We start from the raw sequence: 19,897 nt of genomic DNA on the forward strand, positions 1-19,897 counted from the left end.
TAGTCCAGACTGAAATAGTTGGGTAATGATTGGATGGATTGCTATGAAATATGGTAGAGACATTCATGGTTCCCAGAAGGTGTAACTGAATGACTTTGATGATCTAACTTTTCCTGTAGCCCCACCATGAGGTTGATATCTCTACAACTTGGAATATATTGCTGTCAAACGTGGTATAGATTCATTGTCCCTACAGGATTAATTCATCATCAGATCCAAATTTCGCTTTGTCCAAAACAAATGATATTCCCATCAGCCTCAGCTGTACTTTTAGTTTAGTGCCAATTAGCAAATGTTAGCATGCTAACACATCAAACTAATGGTGAACTTGGAAAATTATATTTTCTTACCACTTGCTTGTTAGCATACTTTTAGCATTTAGGCCAAAGCACCACTGTGTGTAAGTAGCCTCACAGAGCTGCTATCATGGCTCCAGTCTCTTAGTCTTTTTAACCTAAACATAAGAAACAAAGAGCATTGAGATGAACCCACCCTTTTTTACTGACCTGAACATCAAATTCAAGAGGACTTTGTTTAAATTAAGTCCTTATGTTTTAAATGAAATCAAGACTTTGGTCAAAATTAGACTTATCTTTACTATATGATCTTGGTAGGAATTCCTGATGAGAAGCTGTTATAACACAACTTAACACAAATATCAGTTTTCTCAGGATGAACTTTAGGTTACTGGTGTGACCCCGTTCTTTGGGTAGCATGAGTTAGATGTCCCAGTGTCCCATAGTGAGATGACAGCGCTAAGACAAAGAACAGATGAGGCATATTCCTTTTCTAAAAATACCTTATTTCAACCACAAAAAGTATTTTCAAGGCCAATATAAACCCTACATACAGGTCCACAGTGACTTACATTAAGCAAGCAAGCAAGCAATGTGTTGCATAAGGACACAAGTATGTGTGGTCATCAATGGATGTGATCGCAGACTCGGGGATTACACCTTTGATTTTCTTTTTTTTTTTTTTTGCATCAACCATGAGGAATTAAGTAACCAAAATGCAGACCTGTACAAAGCATGCGACAGTATGTAAAATACGGTATATTTTAGAAATAATGGAGAAATTACTGGTTTGCAGTGTTACAGATTTAGAGAAATTAAAAATAGAGTATAGCTACAACAGGAGAGGAACAAAAATCTCCATTATCTTAAATGTGATATAAATGCAAACAACATATTTTAAGCTTACAAGTAAAATCCGGCAGGATTTCCTCATCAAGACTTTAATTTCATTTTAATGAAAGTGAAAATGCAATATATTAGAGTATTCTGTTAAAGTGCAATCCTAAGAGAATACAATTATATCACACATAATCAGGAAAGAATCGCTGACAAATGAGAGATCGATGATTTGAAGAGAAGAGCAGTGATCACCGAGACACCGAGCGCTCTGTGGGAACTTCTCTGCTTTCTTGGTAGGCTGTGTACCTTTCCCGAAACTCATGGAGGAAGTTGTATTGCTACAGAAAAAAAATGAATCTGTTAGTTAACATGTTTGTTAATGAAATATTACAAGAGCAAAGCAATAATTCATGGAAACGAGCAGCAGTCAAACACGATTTTTGCTCCTGAGTAAAAGCTGAAAAAAAACAGATGGTTAATTGTGTTTTAAACTATTCTTTATAGTCATAACATGACAAACAGCATTTAAAAAAAAAAAAAATGCATAGGTAACATTAAGTAAACTATTATGATATATGATTATTGTAATAATTTTATCGCCAAGCCCTAATTTCAAGAGTTTTATTTATTTTACATTCTTACATTAAAAGGCAGCCATTTCAGTATGGACTCAATGTGATGCCCAACTGTTTAGAAGTTGATTGAACTATCACATTTCTTTATTAAACGTTATACCATCAGAAATAAGAGGCTGCAAGACAGACGCCGAGCTGGCCTTCTTTCTGTTGGATTATTAAGTAATATTGCTGTGTCTTGTGTTGTCACACTTGCTTAATGTTTGGCTGTGTTAACAAAGTTTTTTGATCATTATTAATTGTAGGGACTGTAGGGACACTATATCACAAAAAAACACCAAATCTTCAGCAACGTTGCTTTAAATACAACAGATTCTGAGGGGGAGAAAAGTCACCTCTCACCTTCACAGTTTGGATCGCTCCTCCTCCTCTGTGCTCCCTGAGGATTTCGATAGCTTTGTTTGCCGTCATGGATATGGAGAGCTGAAGCAGCAGACAGGCAGCGACTGAAGAGCAGAAAACAGTCATGCAATCAGAGCAATGAAACAAAATGATCAGAGAGGATTTAATATTATCTAAAAAAGTCAAACGTTTCAACATTAAATTACATATTTAGAAAACCAAATATCATCAAAGAAAAACACACTGATCTCAGGTTAACATGATAAATAATATGACAGGCGGAGCAAAGAGCAACTTTCAAAGAAAAAGTAAAATATTCTTACTTAATCCAGAGCGTCCCAGACCTCCGTAACAGCTAAAGGGTGAGGACAAAAAAGCACAGAAGCCCATCAGATGCTGAAAGCTCAAAGCAAATTGTTCAGTTGTGTAATGAGAGGTGTCCCAAGGTGTTGATGCAGGAATAGATGTCTTTGTGGTGAGATGTACACTGCCTCTCTAGGGCTGTCTGGCACTTCAAAAGGTTTAAAAATACTTCAAATTCAAAAATACAAAAGCTAAATCTGTCGCAGAAAGCATGGTAGCATCGAGCTTTACTCAACCTGGGAACATCTATTTGCAGGCTTTTCACATTTACACATTTGAACTCACTCATACATTAGGCGAGTCCATTACAGCCACTTTCTCCCTGTTGCCTGTGAGCAGCTTTATCAGCTCACTTGGGGATTCAAGAGTCTCTAAATAGAATTTATTATCCTGGTTTTACAGAGTGACACTTGAACCAGCAAACTTCCTTTTACTGCTCTAGTCTGTTGAGGCTGCTCTCGGTATCTGTGTTTATATGGAGCATTTTACTCTAATTATAACAACAACAACAATAATAATCATCAATCAGAATAAAAAATGTTTGATCTGAATTTATCAGAGAGAAAGAAATGTGCTCAGTTTCTCGTTAAAAGGTGAAAAGGATCTTGTTAAAACACAAAACATTTCACATTTTAATGAGACACTGAGCAGATAATTTTCAAGTTATTATAAACGTCCGCCACACACTTTGAAAACCTCTGCTGTCAATCATTAAAACTTTTCAAAATATTTTTTTCTTGTCATGATGTCAGCAGATATGCTGCCGTATAATCCGATCAAAGGATGCCAGTTTGTCCACCACTAAAACGATCTTTCAGATTCTTTCTATTCACTTTTATTTCTGTTCATGTAGAGCTGCTTGAGTTAAGTCTATTATTTAAATTTATTTAATGATTTTTTTGTTATATACACTGCAATTTGCTATTTTCTATTTATTTGATTTTATATATATATATATATATATATATATATATATATATATATATATATATAAATAAATAAATAAAAGAGACACAAAAAAATGCAACCAAGAAAATAAGGTTAATCAGTGGTACTCATTTGTATTATTATTATTTGTATTATCATTATGTATTGTGTTGAGTTTCTGGACAAATCAGGTAAAATACTAAACACACTTTCTGCCATTTTCTGTTACATTATTTCATCCAAAACAAAGAGAAAGATAAATTGGGAAAAGTGAATTGGGTGACATGACAAGACATGACTCTTCGTGTCATGTCACCCAATTCACATTTGCCAATTTATCTTCCGCTCTCTCTTATCCTGCAGTTTCTGTCCCTTTCACTTTAAGAATAAAGGCTCCCCAAAAATCACAATAATCATCAGTACACACTCACTGGATCACAGTCCTTCTGTTGTTCTTGAGGCTGATCTGCAGCTCCTCAAGGATCTGGCAGCACTGCTCCAGCTCAGGAGCGCCTCCATCTGGGAAGGGCATGTGGTGAACTGTGAAGCCTTGCTGCTGGTAGACCTCCAGCAATGAAGGGACCCTGTACTTGTTAAGTTCTCCTCTGGTGAGGAAAACAAACACCTCTTGCACCCCCTGGTTCTGGAGCTCCTCTGAAAGGAAGCCAAGACAGTTGAAGTTTATTTCTTGAAAGTTACAGCCCTTTTTTCTTGACAGACTGGTCCAAAATACGACCATTTTAGGGGTGCAATATGTTAAATGGCACTGGCTCTGGTTCTCATATTGAGAATGAGAAACTTTCATTCTTTCATACAAGAAGCTGCCATCTATGTGTTTTCACAAACAACATAAAAGTGATGAAGCATTACGTTGGCCTTTGCATCATGACACAAACCGGATAATCAGACTGAAATACTATTGACACTAGCGCACACACACACACACACACACACATACACACACGAGCTGAAACAATTGGTCAATTAATCAATTAATTGACAGAAAATTATTAACTTTTGCATATGTTTTTGTGTGTCAATTTTCAAGCAGAAATGAAAAACAGTCTCTGGTTTTAGCTTCTTCAATATGATGTTATGATGTTTGATGATGTTATGGCAGAAAATTGTGTCCTCTAACATTTAATCTTTTATGTATGTTCTTTTACTATTATTATTATTAATATGTATTGTGTTTTATCCTTAACCTTTCCTCTCCTATACTTCTTATGTTAGTCTGTCCACATTTACTAGGGTTTAGGTCAGAGCTGTGAGTTTTTAGTGCTTTCCCTCTCTTGTTGTTCCTCTCCTCTCCTGGAATGTTCATTCAAGGCCGAGAGAGGATCTCTGTTCGCCAAAACATAGAAACCTAGACTGTGTAAATGATTATGCAGCCCTTTGCTGGGGGCCAGACATTAGTGACTGTCTTAGGAGACAGAACCTCTGGTCCAGCTGATTTGTGTTGTAGTACTTCTCTGTTTATTCTCTTTTGTTAAATAAATTCTTCAAAGACAACGGTTTGTTGTAACTCAATTATTTGCTCAGCCCCTCACCGGGAATATAATTTCCACGACAGATGACTTTCTTTGTCTTATGTGACATCAAACTAAATACCTTTGAGGTTACAAAACAAGTGACTTGCAGATATTACATTGCACATTAAATTGTGAAAAATTGTATTTTTCCCCCCATTTTATACACCAAACCATTAAGTACTTAAGGGAGAAAATAACTGTTAGTTGCAGCTCTAAGCCACATTATAAAAAATACTATTTGTTTTTCACCAAACAGCAAGACATTCCTTCATGGCTGGACATAGATTAATTTCTGTGAAACGATTCTGTATCTAATGCACTTTGAAAGAAAAGAAGAATAGATTTGCTCAACAAGAAACATTTAGATCTTGTGAAAGTCATATGGAATTCACAAAATGACAAATAACAGGGGAACATCTTGTACAATGACAATTTACATGATGTTGTCAATTACAGAAAGATGTGCTGAATTAACTTTTAATCTCTCTCACTACATTTCCTCAATCTATTGGTAGGAGGTATTTCATGAAAATTAATAAAAGCTAAAATCTACTTGTGAATGTTAACATGGTTTCTTGCAGATTATTTTATTTGAGCACCACTAAGGATTAAGGTCGACTTACCAACATCTTTTTCCAGACTCCTGCGGATATCTTTGAATTTGCAACCTGAAGTCAGATGAAGGATGATTTCTTTTTTTATGATCAGTAACACAAAACCTTATGATAAAGTGAAATCAGTGACTTGTAGAAATAAATAAAATAATAAACTACAACTTTACCTGGTAGTGCACATATCCCAAGAAACTGTGAGCACTCCACTATGGACAGAGGTAACCTTTAAGCCAACCAAAATGTCATATACTTGAACAGCCATGCTTGTATTACATGTCACCAATTAAAAACAAACTGGCTCTTCAGAATAAACATTATCTACATCATACTGACAGAAAACACACACTTTTGGTAACTCAAGACGAAAGGAACCTGCTGAATCTTACCAGGAGATGTGGAAGGGAGTCAGCTGCTCTTCTCCAACTTCCTCTTCTTCAGATGAAGAGTCAAACTCGCTTGTCCTCATGGCAACAGCTCAACAGACTGTTGAGACAGTAGGAAGGACAGAGAAATTCAGTGTTGAATTGGATCAAATGTAAACCAACTCAATATCCTCCCAAAACCATGGCATACTTTGGAAGTTATGGGCAGTGATATAAAGTGTAGGGCTACAACTAATGATTATTTTCAGCATTGATTATCTTCTATAAAATGCCTGAAAATGGTAATAAAATGTCTGTTGTTAGTGTTTCCCATAGCCAAGGATGACTTCCTCAAATGTCTTGTGTTAATGTCATGTGATATTGTGTTTACTTAAGTTAAAGTAGCAGTGCCACTGTGTAGACATACTGTAACAATTACAAGTCCTCAAAATTTAAGTACAAAAGTGCCTAAAAGGTAGTTGGTAAAGGTGGGATTAGTTTTTAAACTGCTATCTTGTGAACCTTGTGAATCATCATTAATTATAGGATTATTTTTTGCATTATTCTTCTCAACCTGCAAAGTAACTAGTAACTAAAGTCAAACAAATGTAATGAAGTAAAAGTAAAGTGGCAGAAAATGAAAACACAAAAGTAAAGTACCTCAAGATTATACTCGAGTACAATACCTGAGTAAATGTTCTCAGTTACTTTCCACCACTGATATTGTACTATGATGAGTAAAATACGCTAAGAACATTATTGTATGGTCCTTTAAAGAAGCTCACGTGCGAGCAAGTGGCTAGGCTACATACCATCCTGTAAACTGTGCTGCTACAGTCTGGCTAGTAGGAAGCTTTTTCTCCACTACTCACAAAGTATTAAGATTCCGACGAAAACAGCCTATTATTTTGACATTGCATTAACATTAATGTCAGAACTGCGAGCGTAATTTGTAACGTTATGGTGCACGGAGAGAGAAATGTGTTGCTGATGATAGTAGCTAACGTTAGCTGTGCATCTGTCAGATCAAAAATTTAAATTAAACATTTATCTATTCTTTATCAGAAAAGATTTAAAGAGATGTGTTAGTGTAACAGAGATGCAGATATGTGGATAAAAATAGGGTATAGCTGTGTCGTGTTTCTGAATTCTCACCGGTCACGCTCTCCTCCTGTCGACTGTTTTGACAGCTCCGTCAGCTGCGGCATCGATTTGAAAACTCCTTGAACCCAGCAGCCAATCAGATTCAAGTACTGCCTCTTAACCACGCCCCTCACAAAAACAAAGCAGGGCGCGTGTGCGCTCGATTTAAGTTCCGGACTGATTCACACGGGCGGGGTGAAGAATATAATCGGCGACAACAAGAAATAATGATCTGTTTTCTAAATCTTGGCGATATAATCTGTTTATTTAATGATATTCAATGTGTTTGAATTAGTGGAATCAATTATCAATCAGCAAAAGCCTATTGTAAATTCATACAATAAAATTTGTTGTAAATTCATACATCCCAACAGCGTAATGCAGCCTATGTATGCATATTTTAACATATATTTATATATATATTGTTATTCATACCTTTAGGCCTACCAATATTTAATTGATGTTGGCTATAATATGGCTGCCGGAGTTACATAAGTGGATTTCTGGATTTATTTCTCCCAATTATTTGCACAATTCATTAATATTTATTATTGTTATATTGTCTATAATGTCATTATTCACATTTATATCGTATTTTGTTTTCATTTATGTTACTATAGGCTAATAATAGAATCGCCCTTTGTCTGTTTTCTTACGCCTTATTCCTATTTCACTCCCTAAGAAATTAGTACATCAATTTTTTGTAGGAAATTCCATTGACAAAATTTCACGTCCATATTAAGAAACGACTTTATGGACATCAACATTTTAAGTGTTATCTGAAGATGTGAAACAATAGCTCAATCACAGTAAGTAACTGTATCATAAAACAATACTTCCATTAGGGTATTTGCAACGTTCATGTTGAATCTGACTTCCCCAGTAAATCACAGAGCTGCTCAGTAAGCGTCATGCGGGACATCTGCTGTCCGCACAGAGCAGAGCACATCGCAGCGCGAGACACCTGCCTCCAAACACTGCAAATGACGGAAACCAAGTTTTTCCACAGAAGAGGAAACACCGGGAATTTTGTTTTGTCTTTTGTTTAACATTCACGGCATCTCTTCAGATGTCTGGAGAAGCAACATTGACGATCTTTAACTGAGGTGAGTTTCTGGTGGCTGTCTTTTGTATCTTTTGCTTCAGCAATCAGTGTTTGTGGCATGTTATTTGATGGATGATTGGATATTTGGACACCACTGATATTAAAATTATGTTTGGAAGTAGCCTATTATAAAATGCATTTAGGCAGCTAGCATGCAAGTCTCACAACTAACAATAAAATTGTGATTTCTTCATATTTTAATCCCAGAAAAGTGATTAAAAAAATAAGGAGATCCTGTATTAGTCGGGTTTTAAAACAAGAGGCAATTGCATATTCCATTTTTCAGCTTTTTGCTGACCCGTGCCTGTCCTTCTGTCAGCAGGCATAAAAGGAGGGATCTTGGCTCCTGCAGCCATTTCCCCTGCAGGGCTGAGCTCTTTGGCTGGCTTGCCACTTCCTTAGCAGAGGGGCTGCTGGCAGGGGCAACTTCTGAGCAGGTAACACAAACAAACAGGAATAAATGCAGGGAGGTCATTAAATCTGGTTATGTGACTCTAATTCTTACATTTGGACTTACTTTAATATATAGATAAGTATGACAGAATTCACATATGCTTAAAACCATAACTACTCAAATCAGACTGTATGCAGATATTCAGTTTTTGTTTGCTTCTTCTAATTTTGGTGTGTATTTGGTTAGGAAGAGGTTGTTAAACAAACAGTTTGACTTTCCTGCTTTGTACCTGTTGTGTGAATGCAACACTTTCAGATCAATGTTTAGAGATAAGAGTGAATTACACAGGAGAACATGCTTTTCTCTGCATGGTGGACTTTTCCCTCTTTACAGACTATCAGCTGGAAATATAAAAAGGTCCTTCAGGCTGCAGTTTGTGACGGTCTGTGCACATTAATAACTTAGTGTTTGCAAACAGCCTTGTTTGTGTGTCTCTTTGCACAGGTCATGAAGCCTCAAGAGGCAGAGCTTGTCACCGAAATCTCCAAGGTATGCTGCAACTTCCCTCATCAGCCAGTCTAATTTTGTTAAAGAGACAGTGTATTTTAAATTTAAAGCTTTTCTGATGCCCAGAATCAAAAATGCAGTTTAGACATTCTAATTAGCTTCAACTTCATAGTAAAAGTCAACGCTGTTGCTGTCCTTTGTCAATGAATCAGTTACAATGCATGGTCTCGGAGCTGAAGACGGGGTTTACCAGCGCTCTGCTGGAGCTCAGTCAGATCCAACATGGAGACACGTATCTGAGGGAGGAACTGGAGGAGAACAGGAGGAGCTGCCAGAAGAAAGCACTTCGTCTGGAGGCTCTGGTCGAATCACTGAAGGTGAGACTTTGATTAGTTTTAATTATTAAGAAAAAATCAAATGTTAAGTTTTGTTACAACATGTGTTATACTCACATAATCATTTAAAACCAACAACAGCCACAACAGTAACACAAACACACTCAACACTCAAATTAGACTGGATTCTCTCAAGGATGTGTAACAGATGTTACAGAGTATAAAATGAGTTACCAAACTCTGGTCCTGCGTCTTTGTCATACTACAGGAAGAACTTGGAGTGATGCGGTGTCAGATCTTGCAGCTGTACAGTAACCGACATAGACCTCAGCAGGATGGAAAGAGCTCCACATCCAAACAGAGAGAAAGGTATAAAAAAGAAAGAAATTACACAGATATAAACTACAGAGCTGTACAGATATTAATACAAAGTATTAGATCCAAACAAATTAAATCACAGCTCAGGAGACTGGCCTCTGACAAACCATAGCCTCAACCTCATCTTTAAGTAATTTAAGTCAAAAAGTGAAACTTTCATATTTTCTAGACACATAAAGTGTAATGATTACGGCTTACAGCTCATGGAAAACAAAACTTCGTATCTCAAAATATAAGAATATTAGAATAAAGAATGTATAATACAGAAATGCCGACCTTCTGAAAGGTTGAAAAGCTCTGAACAAGGTTCATTTATGCACTCCGTACTTGGTCGGGGCTCCTTTTGCACAAATTACTTCATCAATGCGGCGTGACATGGAGACAATCAGCCTGTCCTACTGCTGAGGTGTTATGGAGGCCCAGGTTGCTTTGATTGCGACCTACAGCTTGTCTGTACTGTTTGTCTGGTGTCTCTTATTTTCCTCTTGACAATACTCCATAGATTCTCGATGGGGTTCTGGTCAGGTGAGTTGGCTGGCCAATCAAGCACAGTAATACCATGGTCAGCAAACCAGTTCTTAGTGGTTTTGGCACTGTGGGCAGGTGCCAAGTCCTGCTGGAAAAGGAAATCAGCCTCTCCATAAAGTTTGTCAGCATGAAGGGCTCTAAAATCTCCTAGTAGATGCTGCTTTGACTCTGGACTTGAAAAAACACAGTGGATCAACACCAGCAGATGACATGGCACCCCCAACCATCACAGACTGTGGAAACTCCACTGAACTTCAAACAACTTGGATTCTGTGCCTCTCCACTCATCCTACAGACTCTGGGAACTTGATTTCCAAATGAAATGCAGAATTTACTTTCATTAGAAAAGAGTTTTTCTAGTTCTTTTTGTCCATAGCCCAGGTAAGACCCTTCTGACGCTGTCTCTGGTTCAGGAGTGGCTTGATACTAGCAACATGACACTTGTAGCTCATTTCCTGGGCATGTCTGTGCCTGGTGGCTCTTGATGCTCTGACTCCGGCCTCAGTCCACTCCTTGGGAAGCTCGACCAAGTTCTTGAACCGTCTTTTCTTGACAGTCCTCTCAAGGCTGCGGCCATCCCTGTTGCTTGTGCACCTTTTCCTACCACACTTTACCCTTCCAGTCAACTTTCCATGAATATGCTTTGATACAGCACTCTGTGAACAGCCAGCCCTTTCAGCAATAACCTTCTGTGGCTTACCCTCCTTGTGGAGGGGGTCAATGAGTGTCAGAAGTCTTAAAGGCTCTTCTCAGGTTGATACTTTGGTATTATATATTATACATTCTTCATTCAAATATTTTGAGATATGGATTTTTGATTTCCATGAGCTGTAAGCCGTAATCCTCAAGGTTAAAACAAAAAAAAATGTCCTGAAATATTTCACTTTATGTGTAATGAATCTAGAATATATGAAAGTTTCACTTTTATACTCATTCCTTCATCTGCCTGCAGCTTTGGCCCCCTGCTACCATGGCCTCAATGGACAAAACACATACAAGAAATAAAGTTCACACATGGAGGGAATTTGCTCATGAAATTAAAAAAATACTGTAAATACCAAAATATAAACAAGAGCGATAGCACAGATATTGGGGAAAATAGGGAAATTGAATAAATGCAGAAGTACATTCAGTATTTGTTCTTAGGGGCCAGTATAACGCTTTACTTTGTGCTGTAAATGTGGCAAAATTCGGCCAAATTTGACCCCACGGTACAAGGTAAAAAAGCAGAATAGAACATGCAGGTCTTCTTAATTATGCGTTTGTTTGTTTGCAGGAAATCCACACGTATCATCTAATATGTGTTCATATTAATTCATCATCATTTCAGTGGTAAACAGCAAACGATTATTCATAAAAAGGTGTTCACACCTAGTCAGCGGGCGGTAATAATAACTGCTGGTTAAACCTGCAGAGAGACAATTTTGCCATATGTCCACTGCAGCAGCGATCCAGCAGAACCGGCCGGTGAACGGAGGCAGTGTGACTGTTCGTCTGAGCCACCCGCCTGTCCATCCAGAGGAAAGCTGCTCCTCCACTGTTTCCTGCAGGGCCTCAAAGCAGGACTGAGTGAAGGCACAGGTGAGGAGTTTTTTTTTTTTTTGCCAGTCTGTATAGCTGATTGCTGTATCACAATGATATTTCAACCAACAATGGGCAAAACTGTTTGTCTGTCTAATGTCAGGAAGATATTTTCAGCTGTGCAATATTTTCATTTGGCTTTTAAAAAAAGTTAAATATTTTAAAACTTTAAAACAGTAAAATGTTTTAAAAAGTCAGGGCAGTAGGGGGTGGGGGTGTGGGTGGGAGGGTTGTTGATATTTCTTCAAAAGTATTTGCAGTAGTGGTGGAATGTAACTAAGTACATTTACTCAAGTACTGTACTTAGGTACAATTTTGAGGTACCCAGCAGTGTATAAAGTACTTTAAATTAGTCTCACCTTTACCAGCCGCAACATTAGTGATGCTTACACACAAGGACATCACTTTATGTTGAAAAGAGATGACATTTAAGGACTCAGATTAGAGTTGTGACAAAACACTCATGATACGGGACAATGCAGAATACTGGGGTCACAAGAACAAGACAAGTAGATATTTTAATACTATTTAAAATATTCATTGATAAAATGTTTGAGGGATTTGGGAGACTTTGAGTATTAAATACTTAATTTTCTGCATTCTGGAGACATTTCCTGCACCAACTTATGGTGGATATATAAAGGGAAACACAAAATTCAGGTGGCAGGTGACAATTCAGAATATAAAAGTATAATGCAAATATAATTTTTTTTTTTAGCTTAAGAATTTTTTTGGGGACAATGCAGATCTGTTTTTTTCTATATTTACATTGCATTGCATGTCTCATAGCACTTACATTTGTTATTTAATATTTCTTGTTGCAAGCTATTTTTCAGAACATTTTTAACAAATGCTTTTAAAAAGTGATGGGGACAAAAATTGGTGGGGACATGTCCCCTGCGTCCCCAGTGCAAATGACACCTATGCTTACACATGATTGCATCACTAATTATTATTCAGTGATAAAAATATAAATTATTCTGAAATGGGACATTCTGCATAATGAGTACTTCTACTTTAGATACTTTAGGTATATTTTGTGTCTTAATGCCTGAGTTCTACTTGTATCAGGGTACATTTACACTGTGGTATTGTTACTTTTATTTAAGTAAAGATCTGTGTACTTCTTCCACCACTATTGAGCAGTACATGTTGGTCATTGATTTGTGTTTGTTATATTTAGATGTTCAAATTGAGGGTTAAACTTCATCATCACTTACAAACTTAGTAGCGCCTCCAAAGTTGCTATATTATTTGATAAAAAGAATACATGTGTAGCTAAATTTGTATTTTCTTTTTTTTGTACAGATGCACGACATCAAGTGGCGATGCAACTTCTGCATTCTGAGTGGGAGTATGTGTCAACCTTAAACCAGCTGTATGATAAATACAAGACACCACCAGCTCACCAGATGACTGTGGAGCCATAGTGAGTGCTAAAGACTTTATGTAACTTAGGAAACTGTAGCTACAGAGGAAATAAACAGCTCGGGTCTTTTCCTGCCTTAAAAACCTTGTAATGTCAAGACACAATTATATTCTACAACAACACAGATACAAAAACTGAAATTAAATCATCTCTTCTTTTTGCAATGTTAGCCTGAACAAACACAAAATGTGCCCAAGTTAGATGAAAAAAACCTGAACTTTTTCTGCTTTGCTTTGGATTTAAAAAGTTAAAAAACACGATATGTGATCCTTCATTTCTGTGTTGTGATCCAGTCAGACATACCTGAAGTTTGTGGAGCAGCTGTTACAGCGACATCTGCTCTTCAGAAACACCCTGCAGGAGCGATTATCTGCTGAACACTGGAAATCTCTAGTTGGAGACATCCTGGTGCAGCTTATTGGCCAAAACGACGTGAGTTAATGCTTTTTTGGGGGGTGGGGTTATGATTTCAGCGGATTACACTGAGCACCAAAGGAACTCACGATTGCTCTGATTTGGGTTGTCCAGACAGCCTTTTCGGATATGTACCTTGGATACACGACAACCCTGGCGTCATTCCTCTCACTGGAGTTCAACAGACTAAACCATCCTGAGAAAAGTCACAAAACACAGGTAGCTTCTTTTAAGTGATGTAGCAACATTATTCAGTCATAATATGCTTGAGAAACTACACATACTGATACATATTCTCTGTCTGCATTCAACAGAGCGGCCAGATGGAGAGAGAGGAAATGAAACTGCTCTCCTTGCTGTTGGCACCTGTCTCTCGCATACACAGCTACCTGAACCATATTCAGGTGAGTCAGCAGCCACAGTGAGGCCAGTTTGTAGCGCTGCTGTTACACAAGATGTGACGCTGCAGGCAGGGCTGGACTGGGACTAAAAATCGGCCCTGGCATTTTTGGCCCAGGCGGCCCACAAAATCGGTCAGACATCAAAATATTTTAATAGGCCTACTATTTAGAGAAAAAAATATATTAATGAAATAGGTGATACAGGGTTCTAGGGCTCCTCCCCCAGAAGTGTCAGCATAGAAAATGAACCAATGGCTTTTTTAAAAACAGTTATATAAATACATAATTTACGTTACACCAGCCCCGAAGGTGCGCCGGCCCACCGGGCATTTGCCCGGTATGCCAGATTACCAGTCGAGCCCTGGCTGCAGGTTAACTCTAAACCTGTAGCTCAACATCTGAAAAGAAACAGACAAAAATGTAAAGTTTGAAATATTAAAGGCCTAATGAACATTTCAGTTTAGGTTTAGAAACACTAGAGGTACTACAGGTCAAATACATACACTTAGCAGGTTGATAGTTGATTACACCTTTAAAAAATTACCGTAACCCTACCTGAATTACTTACTTTTTTCTCAAATTTTCCTTCTCTAGAACTTGTTGCAGTGGACGGGTAAAGAGCATCCTGACTGCAGCCTCCTGCTGGGAACTGAGCGAGCGCTGAGGAGCCTTTTGTCTCGCTGTCATGTGATCCTGGAGGAGGAAGTGCGGTGGGAGGAAGGAGAAGAAGCTGGACAAAGGTCAGGGCATCATGAGAAGGACTAGCTGACTCAGAGGATCCTTAAGTATAGACACTTAGGTTGATGCCTCTTATATCAGATTAGAATTGTATGTAGATATTTTTGTATTTCTGACCCCTTACTGAAGCACTGTGTCACATACTAAGTTGAATTCCTGTGTTTGTGTCTTTGGCTCATTGACAAACTCATAGAAAATGTATATCTACTCTTTACATGAACAGCAGTTGCTCTGATGCAGCGGCTGGCGGATCCTCTGCAAACTGTTGCAGGAGGAGCCAACAGACCAGAGAGTCCAACGCTGCAGCTCAGAGGTGAGTGTCGTCCTCTGCTGGCTTCAGACAGTGGTGGCCTAAAGGTGTGACCAAAGGGTTGTCGGGTCAAACTCCTTGACCGGCAGGATAAATCAGACTGTGGTTGTACAGAGCAACTTCCAGGTCACAGCGTTCCTGTAAAAGAGATCATTGCTTCCTCCTGAATAAATAATTATTAAAAAAAAACATGCAAGGGAACACCTACAGTGCAAACATTTTGTTGAAAGTGACTTTTTCAGTGATGTGCAAAAATGTTGGAAATTAAAATACTTACTTCTAGGCAGCCGATATCCATTCATTTCAGTACAGCATCCAAATCAACTTGCAAATAGATATTTGGGTAGTGTGCATCTCAATGTTATCAGGCAATTATTATTCCTTTATTATCCCCCAACCTTCGAGGCAGATGGCCGCCCACCTTGAGCCACGGTTCTGCTCGAGGTTTCTGCCTCTTAAAAGAAGTTTTTCCTTGCCTCGGTCTCCTAGCGCTTGCTCTTGGTGGGAATTGTTGGGTTTCTGTAAGTAATATCACAGAGTATGATCTAAACCTGCTTTTTTATGGAAAGCGCTATGAGATAACCGTTGTTGTGATGTGGTGCTATATAAATAAAACAGGAAAAGGAACTCAGGTATCCAAAGTAAAAGTATTTAAATGAAAGAAGAGAAAGCCTCACATGTCCAGTAGTGGGAATTTTCATGTTTTTAGATAATTTAAAGAAGGTAAGGAATGAAAGTAGGAACGAAAGAAAGTACGAAAGAACAAATGCCAGAAAGAAGAAAAGGAGGTTAGGAAATAATAAATTATATTAATATATGTGTATCTAATGCTGTGATGTAAAATCTGAATCTGCAAAGTAAGACGTACAACTGTCTGCAAAATGTAGTGGAGTTAAAGTAAGAGTACCTCAAAATTGTACTTAATTAAAGTACTTATATATGTAGTCTGTAGTAAATGTACTACAGACTTTCCCGTCACTCTCCCAGCTGATGCAGGAGGAGGTATAATAACCTCCACTCTCCTTCCCACAGAGACCAACAGCAATCTGTCGGCCTCACTAATGGAGTCGACGGCTGTCACTCGATGCGTCTGGAGTGCTGGTCCTGCAGCCCAGTGAGGAGGAAGGGCTGTGGACGAGACCGGACTGTCCCGAACCAGCCGGCTCGTGACTGTGGACACGCCTACTGCTCCCTCCTTACTCCCGACGCTGCAGGATGGGGAGACAACAGCGACTCGGGCCAGGGCACCTTCAGCCAGCCCACCGGGAAAGGTACCAACGAGCTAGAGGTTCCTCACACTAACCACAGCCTTGAGGACTGTGAGACAGACCCAGATGACACCTCGGCCTTCGACTACTCCTCCGTCACCTCCTGTAGCCCTGACGGCACCCTGCGGAGGGAGACGATGGACAGCAACAGTGGGGAGGACGAAGAGGAGGACAGCCAGGTGCCGGTGCTCTTAAAGCCCTCGTACAGCCAGCAGCAGCAGTCGAGGGATGCACCCAGAGAGCGGACTGTGTGCCTAAGGTGGCAGATTCCCAGATTAACTCCTCACCCTCCTCTGAGAAACACAGCAGGGGGGTGTGTGGACGGGCAGACGCCGTGCCTCGTCAGCTCCTACGGAAAGAGGGTGGTCAGTGTCAGGAAGGGGTCGCCTCCTCTACATCCAAAAAGTGCCTTCAGGCCCATCTGGGATGATCCATCCAAACAGGTATTCAGTTTTTACACATAAGCTGTGTCCATGCTGGGCATACTTTTAGTATATTACAGTATCCACATCCTTTCAAAGTGGGTTAGGAAGAAATGATCCCAATGTGGTGTAGTAACATGTTGCCTGAAGTAACTGAACTGTGCTAAAAACATGTACACTAAAAAAATACTCAAGGAGCACATACTTCTGCTAAGGATGCACAATTTGTAATATTAAACCCACAGCAGAATTACAATATTTAACTTTGGCTCCTCCTCATGGCAGACTGGTACAACAACACGTAGACTGTAATTTCCATTGGGACTGTGTTGGACACAAACACCCGCACAAAAAAGTACATATGCCATCAGAACATTTGAAAGAAGAATAGAAACCGTGATAGACAATCGTGGGATACATATGCTATATATTTGAGCGACTTGGACAAGGACCAAATTGTGATGGCTAGACGACTGAGTCAGAGAATCTCTAAAACGGTCTGCAGTGGTCAGTACCTATCAAAAGTGGTCCATGGAAGGAAAAGCGGTGAACCAGTGACAGGATCATGGGAGGACTAGGCTCATTGCTGTGCATGGGGAGCAAAGGCTGGTCCATGCGGTCCAATCCAGCAGGTGAGCTACTGTAGGTTAATTGCTAAAAAAAAGGTAATGGTGGTTCTGATAGAAAGGTGTCAGAAAACACAGTGAGTTGCAGTTTGTTGCGTATGGGGCTGTGAAACCGCAGACCAGTCAAGCAGCCCATGCTGACCCCTGTCCACTGCCAAAGGGGCCTGTAATGAGCAAGTCAGCATCAGAACTGGACCAGGAGCAATGGAAGAAGGTGGCCTGGTCTGATAAATCACGTTTTATTTTACATCACGTGGATGGCTGGGTGCGTGTGCGTCGCTTATCTAGGGAACACATAAGGCACCAGGATGCACCCTGTGAAGAAGGCAAGCCGGAGGAGGCAGTGCGATGCTTTGGGCAATGTTCTGCTGGGAAACCTCAGGTTCTGCCATTCATGTGGATGTTACTTTAACACGTTCCACCTACCTAAGCATTATGGCAGACCATGTACCACATGTCAGATCAGGCAGTGGCTTCTTTCAGCAGGATAATGGGCCCTGCCGCAAAACAAAAATGGTTCAGGAATGGTTTAAGGAACACAACAACAAGTTGAAGTTTTTGAATTGGCCTCCAGATTCCCCATATCTCAGTTCAATCAAGCATCTGTGGATGCGCTGGACAAGTCCAATCTATGAAGGCCCCACCTCACAATTTACAGGACTAAAAGGATCTGCTGCTAACGCCTTGCCAGATACCACAGCACACCTTCAGAGGTCTAGTGGAGTCCATGCCTTGACGGGTCAGAGCTGTTTTGGAGGCAAAAGCGAGACCTACACAGTATTAGGCAGGTGGTCATAAAGTTATGGCTGATCACTTGAAGTATTACACTTCCATAAAGTTGGGGGGAGTCAAAAGAAATACTTAAAAAGGAGGGACAAATACTCAAAGCAGCTTGGTAGCCTATTTTCTTTAAACCCTCCAAACAAACTTCCAGCTTGTACGCAAATGATGACAGATATTATACAACAGTTTTTACAGGCTTAGTAGTACAGAACTAGCAGTGACTAGTGAAATGAACTTCATGAGGGAGAAAAATGACAGGCTTGGATGAATATTGTTAATCTGATCCTGTATCTCCTAATACCATTTTCCCCTGTCATTTATACTCTCAAACCTGCTCTCTATATATCCACATCACTTCATGTACCAGGCTGATTCAGCTCCAGAGAAAGACAACAGACAAGGCTTCATACCGATTCAAGCCCCAGCGAGGCAAAGCTTTCACAATTTCAACCCGAGCAGAGAAAATCTGAGGTAAGAGCCTTCAGGTGGAATTAAAACAGTGATGAACTTGACTCCATAAACACAGGTGTGGTGGTGATATAGAAGAATTATTTTACTAAAAAAAACAACCACATTCACAATTGCTTTGTGGTGTTTCAGTGCTGATACGAAACTGGACATATGAGATTGATCAACTTTTACCTGTTTTCAGACCAGGTCTGCCTCAGCAGCGGGGGAACCACGCAGCAGCCATGAGCGGTGGATTGTGGGAGGACAGTGAGGACAGCGAGGGACCCTGCAGCACTGTTTGACCTCCCTTGCTGTCCTCCCCAGAGACACGAGGACCCTCACCAAAAACTGTTGCACACATAACTTTGAAGTTACAACCAAACGTGAGCCTAAGCTGTGATTTATTTGATGGATACATTTTTAAAAAAGGCCGTAACAGCAGTGTACAATGCATGAATGACAAAATCAGTGAGCCTAAAAACGGAGAAGGGATTTTTCTTGATTTTCTGTTAAAGCCGAACCTTTTATGAACACTGCCAACGTGTTTGTTTGACAAGAATGTTGTTCTTCGGGATTACATTTCAATGTGGGAAGAAAGTCAGAGAACTTTTGGGGGGCGGTTGTGCAACACACCTGAGAAAAAAAAATCTTCCTTTCTCTAAGCAAAGGTTAGACTACTAATACTTTCTTTTAAAGAGGTGAGACGGTGCAATACAGTCCCCTCCAAAAGTATTGGAACGGTAAGGCAAATTCCTTTTGTTGTTGTTGTTCACTGAAGACATTTGGGTTTAAGATCAAAAGATGAGTATGAGACAAGAGTTCAGAATTTCAGCTCTCATTTCCTGGTATTCACATCTAGATGTGTTAAACAACTCAGGACATACCACCCTTTGTTTGAACCCACCCATTTTTCAAGTGAGCAAAACTATTGGAACATGTGACTGAACATGTGATGTTTCTTGTTGCCCAGGTGTTGCCTTTTAGGTTGATTGTCCAAACATTAAATAGCTCTGCATGACTAATCTAAGTTTTCATCCTTGGTTCAAACCTATAAAGACTGCATTTCCTGTTAAAGAGGATAAACCAACATGAAGACCAGAGAGCTGTCTATGGGAGAAAAGCAAGCCATTGTCAAGCTGAGAAAAGAAGGAAAATCAACCAGAGCCATTGGACA

The 19,897-nt window shown here is 39.5% G+C and overlaps 2 protein-coding genes across 8 annotated transcripts; one reads left to right on the forward strand and one right to left on the reverse strand.

Annotated features, from left to right (window-relative positions):
* Positions 1 to 781: 781 nt before the first annotated feature.
* Positions 782 to 14,974, reverse strand: cdkn3 (cyclin-dependent kinase inhibitor 3). 5 transcript variants are annotated; one of them, XM_046062359.1, is made up of 13 exons: positions 14,695 to 14,974; positions 13,815 to 13,921; positions 13,615 to 13,725; positions 9,630 to 9,740; positions 9,311 to 9,431; positions 8,458 to 8,588; positions 5,936 to 6,032; positions 5,717 to 5,772; positions 5,559 to 5,603; positions 3,835 to 4,057; positions 2,437 to 2,468; positions 2,114 to 2,217; positions 782 to 1,474 (listed from the first exon to the last, which is right to left on the reverse strand). In XM_046062359.1, exons 7-13 carry the CDS (start codon positions 6,013 to 6,015, stop codon positions 1,385 to 1,387), a joined length of 630 nt encoding a protein of 209 aa, XP_045918315.1. In that variant the 5' UTR covers positions 6,016 to 6,032; positions 8,458 to 8,588; positions 9,311 to 9,431; positions 9,630 to 9,740; positions 13,615 to 13,725; positions 13,815 to 13,921; positions 14,695 to 14,974; the 3' UTR covers positions 782 to 1,384. The 5 variants fall into 5 exon arrangements, with proteins under 5 accessions (XP_045918315.1, XP_045918313.1, XP_045918316.1 ...); XM_046062357.1 differs by lacking the exons at positions 13,615 to 13,725; positions 13,815 to 13,921; positions 14,695 to 14,974 and adding an exon at positions 11,673 to 11,824; XM_046062360.1 differs by lacking the exons at positions 8,458 to 8,588; positions 13,615 to 13,725; positions 13,815 to 13,921; positions 14,695 to 14,974 and adding an exon at positions 11,673 to 11,824.
* On the forward strand, positions 7,983 to 19,464 carry LOC123978802. 3 transcript variants are annotated; one of them, XM_046062308.1, is made up of 15 exons: positions 7,983 to 8,160; positions 8,479 to 8,596; positions 9,058 to 9,102; positions 9,273 to 9,437; positions 9,664 to 9,764; positions 11,746 to 11,882; positions 13,191 to 13,311; positions 13,605 to 13,743; positions 13,840 to 13,944; positions 14,040 to 14,129; positions 14,721 to 14,866; positions 15,091 to 15,177; positions 16,207 to 16,885; positions 18,641 to 18,744; positions 18,926 to 19,464. In XM_046062308.1, exons 3-15 carry the CDS (start codon positions 9,061 to 9,063, stop codon positions 19,023 to 19,025), a joined length of 2,016 nt encoding a protein of 671 aa, XP_045918264.1. In that variant the 5' UTR covers positions 7,983 to 8,160; positions 8,479 to 8,596; positions 9,058 to 9,060; the 3' UTR covers positions 19,026 to 19,464. The 3 variants fall into 3 exon arrangements, with proteins under 3 accessions (XP_045918264.1, XP_045918262.1, XP_045918263.1); XM_046062306.1 differs by having other exon boundaries at positions 15,088 to 15,177; positions 18,926 to 19,463; XM_046062307.1 differs by having other exon boundaries at positions 8,482 to 8,596; positions 15,088 to 15,177; positions 18,926 to 19,463.
* Positions 19,465 to 19,897: the final 433 nt, after the last annotated feature.

The sequence above is a fragment of the Micropterus dolomieu genome, linkage group LG11, assembly GCF_021292245.1.
Source record: "Micropterus dolomieu isolate WLL.071019.BEF.003 ecotype Adirondacks linkage group LG11, ASM2129224v1, whole genome shotgun sequence".
In the NCBI taxonomy this organism is placed as follows: domain Eukaryota; kingdom Metazoa; phylum Chordata; class Actinopteri; order Centrarchiformes; family Centrarchidae; genus Micropterus; species Micropterus dolomieu.

What these genes read in the sequence shown, in the direction of transcription:
- cdkn3 (XM_046062359.1), bottom strand. Translation starts at nt 6,015, where the DNA reads ATGAGGACAAGCGAGTTTGACTCTTCATCTGAAGAAGAGGAAGTTGGA. An exon ending in ACTCCCTTCCACATCTCCTG is followed by an intron (nt 5,773 to 5,935) that starts GTAAGATTCAGC and finishes GTTGGCTTAAAG; the next exon opens with GTTACCTCTGTCCATAGTGG. An exon ending in AACAGAAGGACTGTGATCCA is followed by an intron (nt 2,469 to 3,834) that starts GTGAGTGTGTAC and finishes CTCACCCTTTAG; the next exon opens with CTGTTACGGAGGTCTGGGAC.
- LOC123978802 (XM_046062306.1), top strand. Translation starts at nt 9,061, where the DNA reads ATGAAGCCTCAAGAGGCAGAGCTTGTCACCGAAATCTCCAAG. An exon ending in AGGACTGAGTGAAGGCACAG is followed by an intron (nt 11,883 to 13,190) that starts GTGAGGAGTTTT and finishes TTTTTTGTACAG; the next exon opens with ATGCACGACATCAAGTGGCG. An exon ending in GGAGAAGAAGCTGGACAAAG is followed by an intron (nt 14,867 to 15,087) that starts GTCAGGGCATCA and finishes TTACATGAACAG; the next exon opens with CAGTTGCTCTGATGCAGCGG.